The sequence below is a fragment of the Centroberyx affinis genome, unplaced genomic scaffold (assembly GCF_046629955.1).
Source record: "Centroberyx affinis isolate AG114_WGS23_722 - 3 ecotype Tasmania unplaced genomic scaffold, CSIRO-AGI_Caff_v1 ptg010321l_1, whole genome shotgun sequence".
Classification (NCBI taxonomy): Eukaryota; Metazoa; Chordata; class Actinopteri; order Beryciformes; family Berycidae; genus Centroberyx; species Centroberyx affinis.
Window position 1 is genome coordinate 5,001 of NW_027284801.1, and position 6,019 is coordinate 11,019.

The 6,019-nt window shown below is 45.4% G+C and overlaps 1 protein-coding gene across 1 annotated transcript in view; it reads right to left on the reverse strand.

The window, feature by feature from the left end:
* LOC139640719 (ubiquitin carboxyl-terminal hydrolase 11-like) overlaps positions 1 to 5,500 on the reverse strand; it is a gene marked incomplete at both ends in the record, with an annotated part of 7,475 nt that extends 1,975 nt beyond the window's left edge. Inside the window, 6 exons of the mRNA XM_071514908.1 lie at positions 63 to 157; positions 403 to 486; positions 1,833 to 2,057; positions 3,460 to 3,618; positions 4,975 to 5,148; positions 5,401 to 5,500. Of these exons, the coding sequence (XP_071371009.1) occupies positions 63 to 157; positions 403 to 486; positions 1,833 to 2,057; positions 3,460 to 3,618; positions 4,975 to 5,148; positions 5,401 to 5,500 (837 nt within the window). The remainder of the gene's footprint in view (positions 1 to 62; positions 158 to 402; positions 487 to 1,832; positions 2,058 to 3,459; positions 3,619 to 4,974; positions 5,149 to 5,400) is intronic.
* Between the last annotated feature and the right edge of the window lie 519 nt (positions 5,501 to 6,019).

Genomic DNA, 6,019 nt, shown 5'->3' on the forward strand with positions numbered 1-6,019 from the left:
CACACACACACACACACACACACACACACACACACACACACACACAGAGTTTTTATACGTACACAAAGATGTCGTCTCTGTCCAGTATACAGCTCAGAGACTCATCAGCATGGTAGATCTTATAGAAACGATGGTTAAACACATCAGCGACCACCATCTGAAACACACACACACACACACACACACACACACACACACACACACACACACACAGAGTTAGCATGGTAGATCTTGCAGTACCTTCAGCTAGTATAATCTTAAACACAGACATAGTTAACGTGGCAGATCTTGTATAACAAATGGTGTTAAGACATCAGCTCCTACCATCTACAACACACACACACACACACACACACACACACACACACACACACACACACACACACACACACAGAGACTGACCTGGCTGGCCGGTACGCTGGTCATCTCTGACAGAGCGGAGCAGAGGTCAGAAACCTTCCCTGCTTTAGGAACCACAACACGATGCTGCAGACACAAACACACACATTAACACACACATTAACACACACACACACACACATTAACACACAGCAGATACACTGATACAGATGTGAAAACATTTCAGTTTGAACAAGTGTCATATTGAAATCCAATCGGAGACTGCTGATGGAACGAAGAAAATAATACGTTTACCAATAATTGTAAATAGGCAAAATAAAAGCTGGGAGACAGGAGCAGATTCTGCCAATATATAAAAATGAGTCTCTCACTATTTTTGCTGCCTATTTACAATTATTGGTAAACGTATTATTTTCTTCGTTCCATCATAAGTTTCCTCCGACTGGATTTCAGTGTTCCACTTGTTCAGACTGAAATGTTTAATAAACATAAAGAAAGTATGTCACTTCAAAACAATTCAGCAGCATGACTAGTTTTTTATATATTAATAATAATAATAATAAACTTTATTTATATAGCACCTTTCTTAACAAGGTTACAAGGTGCTTTATAATAAAATAATTAGAAAAAATAAAATAAAAAACAGTAAAACATTGGATACAGAAAAGGAATAAAACAAAGGTAAGAGCAAGCAGTACAACTGTAATCAAGGGAAGGAACTAAACCAAACATACAGAAACCAGAGAAGCCATACACAACATGATATTTAAAGGACATTTTGTTTAAATATGCTGTAAGAAGATTAAAAGAATGTACTAAGTGAACAGAAAAAGTTATTAAGATACATTAAGATGTTAAAAAGGACTTTTTATAAAAATATGTTTTTAAAAGAGATTTAAAAGAAGAAACTGTATTGGCTAACCTAAGACCCTCAGGCAGGCTATTCCAAAGCCTCAGTGCTCTGATAGTAAAAGCTCGATCACCCTTTGTGACCAGCCTGGACCTCGGTACCACCAGGGAGGCTGCCTCTGAGGATCACAGGTTACGCTGTGGCACATATGGGGTCAGGAGCTCAGAAATGTAGCCGGGAGCCAGACCATGTAGGGCCTTAAAGGTTATCAATAAAATCTTAAAATCGATTCTAAAACTGACGGGAAGCCAGTGAAGTGCGGCTAAAATCGGTGTGATACGTTCATATTTTTTTTGAACCAGTAATCAGCCTTGCAGCAGCATTTTGGACCATCTGCAGCCGATTTAGAGAGCTATGGCTGAATATGAGAATCTGCTTTGTCGGCGTTCCTTTATGTGCTAGAAGTGATTTTCAGACTGTTCCTCCAGACAATGGCAGTGAATGGAGAGAGAGAAAAAAACACAATTCTCCAGTCTGCAACAGATCACAGAATCACTGATTTGGGGGTTTTATCATGGAGGAAGAGACTCAACCCAAGACTTTAAATCAGATGGTTTCTCACCTGAACAGGTTTGGCGTTGGGGTCCAGGGAGACGAAGAAGACCTCCATGACGCGCTCCTTGCTGACGGGCAGCGGGACGCTCAGGTAGCAGAAGGGGTCGAAGGTCACGGACACCTTGCGGCACTCGGGGCAGACCAGCGTGGACTTGAAGAGGCCGTGGAACGTGTCGACGATCACCGAGTCGTTCCGCCGCCGGTGGTTCCGCCACGCCTCCTCCGCCACTTCCTGCGGGACAGGAAGGAGAAACGTCAATAATTGTGATAACGGTAAATAGTAAGGACATTTGTTTGGTGCTGTTCCCATGGAAGTTACTGCTGATGTTTTCACAGGAGCGTCATCGGACAGTAACATCGGCCGCTTGATGGGCGCGCCACTGAAATAAAGTAGGCGGAGTCACGATAGATGATTGACAGGTGATCTCTTTATCTTACACATAAACACAAATTTCTCCCAAATGTTAAAACCCAATGTAACGTCTTCCTGGGTTTATTTCAAACTTTCAAACGACCAGTAGTGCTTTCATCTGCCATCAAAGGATCAAAAGGCTGCGTCTGATTGGTCGAACGCATTCTTTGGGCGGTCCTTTGTTTCTGTCTCTGGTTTTCAAACTACAAAAAAAAATGGCGGCTTGTTCAGAAACTCTCTCTTATTTCACACGTTTCTGAAAATATTTGAGGCGTGAAATCCACTGAATCTTGATTCATGTTAGATCTCCTGCTAGTTTGAGAGTTTGTTCACTCTCTGGGATCGGGAACTTGGCGTGGTGCTCCCAGAATGCATTGCACGGCCGCTTACATAAAAAATGAATGGGAAGCAAGGAAATGACGGAACCTGTGAAAACGCACCGTAAGTGCTATAGAGTGAAAGGAACCAAAAAAATACATACAACAACTGAGTAAGTTATTATAAAGGTTAAAAACACAATAAAGTGAGAAACAAGGCGAACACACAGTAACTCTGGATAAGAAAGGGAGCTGAATACCAAAAATGTAAAAATGTGTTTTCATTATATTTTTAATGCACATGACAATAAACTGGAGGCCGATCTAAGCAGCCTGTGGGACGGGGTCAGTGTGGACGGGGTCAGTGTGGACGGGGTCAGAGTGGACCGGGTCAGTGTGGACGGGGTCAGTGTGGACGGGGTCTGTGTGGACAGGGTCAGTGTGGACGGGGTCAGTGTGGACGGGGTCAGTGTGGACGGGGTCAGTGTGGACGGGGTCAGTGTGGACGGGGGGTCAGTGTGGACGGGGTCAGTGTGGACGGGGGGTCTGTGTGGACGGGGGGTCTGTGTGGACGGGGTCAGTGTGGACGGGGTCAGTGTGGACGGGGTCAGTGTGGACGGGGGGTCAGTGTGGACGGGGTCAGTGTGGACGGGGGGTCTGTGTGGACGGGGTCAGTGTGGACGGGGTCAGTGTGGACGGGGTCAGTGTGGACGGGGGGTCTGTGTGGACGGGGTCAGTGTGGACGGGGTCAGTGTGGACGGGGGTCTGTGTGGACGGGGTCAGTGTGGACGGGGTCAGTGTGGACGGGGTCAGTGTGGACGGGGGGTCTGTGTGGACGGGGTCAGTGTGGACGGGGTCAGTGTGGACGGGGTCTGTGTGGACGGGGTCAGTGTGGACGGGGGTACCTGGTCCGGCCGTCCGTCTGCGTCCCGCAGCTCGATGTACTCCTTGTTTTTGACGCGGTTCAGGTCTTCATGCAGGCCGTCCAGCAGGAAGGACAGCAGCTCCTGGCTGTCGTGCTGCTGGTAGCCCAGGAACTGAGACGCAAAGTGACCCACCTTGGTCTGGACACACACACACACACACACACATACACACGCACACACACACACACACACACACATTAAATCACACATCAAAATGCAGGCCAGGTACATCAGAGCTGCCTTCAATTTCCTTTCATGTCAGTCAGCTGAGCCAGTGGAATTTCCTCAGAACTTCTTAAGCAGTAAATGAGAATGAAAGCTCTATGATGAGCAAATGGACTGCAGAGACTTCTGAACAGACGGAAGAATAAAAAAACAAATAAGCGTTCAAGACTTGGAATCAACCTTTCAACATGTTTTGCTATTATATCATTCCAGGATGGAAACTGTAATACCTGCATATATTCAGTTTCCAGAGGTGTGACCAACTTTGCTCCAATCAGTTTCAAGTCTTGAGGCCCAAGTCTCAAGTCAAGTCTCAAGTCTGAATGTAGAACAGCAAGTCAAGTCAGACCAAATCAAGAGTCCAGTATCAATTTAATATCTTAAAGAAAACTAAATATCTAGGACTTTTCAATGCAATATGGCTTTAATAGGATAAAAACTTGGTAAGAGCATCATGAGTTTGATTTCTATAATCAGTTTCAACTTCAATAAATTCAATCATTCCATAGAAATTCAGAAAACAGAATTTAAATTCAGTCGTCTGCTGGAACAAATCTCATCACTTTCAATCTAAGTCATTTACACAAACACAAGATCTCAAGTCAAGACTTTAGAAACCTTTTCAAGTCAGATTGATTTTAGTTTTGGCACTATATATTTAGGTAATATACCAACCGAATTTAACGCTCAGGACAAGTACCTTCTTAAAGTATTACTTGTAAGTACCAAAAAAGCAATAACTATTACATATGAATATGGATATTACTTTTTCTCTCCTCCCTTAACTTTATGTATGTGGTTTACCAGTATCATCACATTTATATTTTTTTCCCCCCAAAACGGGTTTGTATGTGATCTTGTTAGATAAATGTCATAAGACAATAATCATTTTAACTTACTTTGAAGACTAGATGGACTGAGACTGATATGGACTTGAGGTGATCTTTACTTGATGCCCTGTTGATGTTTTCTCTTCATGCCTCTCTTTCTTCCTGGGACTATTGGGAAAGTAACTACTGATAACATAAGAGCTGTATTGTATGACCCCTGGTGACCTGTCTGTTCAGTTCTCCTGTGCATTTGTGTTCCACTAAAACAAAAACTACAAAAATAAAGTGATAAAAAAAAAGAAACCTTTTCAAGTCATCAAAGTACAAGTCAAAGTCAAGCCCCAAGTCACCAGAACCCAAGTCAAGTCGAGTCTCAAGTCTTCTCTTCATGCATCAAGTCAAGTCTCAAGCAGGTAAACACACACACACACACACACACCTTGAAGATGCGTGGCACCACAGAGTAATGGCGGCCGGACCACATCTGTTTGATGACATCAGCGTAAGCCTCGGCGATCTCCCCCTTCATCCCCAGAGGGTTGGTGAAGTTCAGCTCCTCCAGGTAGGAGCTACGCAAGAAGTACTCCGTCAGAGGAGGAGTGTTACTGAGACACTGCAAGGGGGAGGAGGAGGGGGAAGAGGAGGAGGAGGAGGAGGGAGAAGAGGAAGACAGAACAAGATAGAAAAGGTAGAGAGAGAGTCAGTCAGTGAGAAATGGGTATTGTTTGAGTCATTCCTTAAAATGTATTTTTTACAGAGTTTTTGCACAGCAGCAGTGGTGTGTGTGTGTGTGTGTGTGTGTGTGTGTGTGTGTGTGTGTGTGTGTGTGTGTGTGTGTGTGTGTGTGTGTGTGTGCGTGTCAGACCTGCAGAGCAGAGTTCATGAAGCAGGTGTTTCCCAGGTTGGTGAGACCGCAGACTCCCGGCTGGCCTCGGTACGAGTCCTGCTCCTCCACCGAGTTCCTCCTGCAAACACAGGACACACATCTAACTCCTGACCCGGGCTGGTCCAGTCTCAGGGCGTTTTCACACCTGCACTTTTAGTCCGGTTAAATCAGACTCTGGTTCGTTTTCCACCCTTGGTGCGATTCGTTTGGACAGGTGTGAACACAGTAATCGCACTCGGGTCCGGACCGAAACAACCGCACCGAGACCCTTTAGAGGAGGCGGTCTCGGTCCGGTCCCGCAAACGAACTCTGGAGCGGTTCGTTTGTGGTGGGAACGTGATCCGACCTCGATCCGACCCAACTACCAGGTGTACTCAATTTAGTCCACAAATTTAAGCTAAACGGCTCCTGTAGCAGGTACAGCAGGTACAGCAGGTACAGCAGGTACAGCAGGTACAGTAGGTACAGCAGGTACAGCAGGTACAGCAGGTACAGCAGGTACAGCAGGTATAGCAGGTATAGCAGGTACAGCAGGTACAGCAGGTACAGTAGGTACAGCAGGTACAGCAGGTACAGCAGGTACAGCAGGTACAGCAGG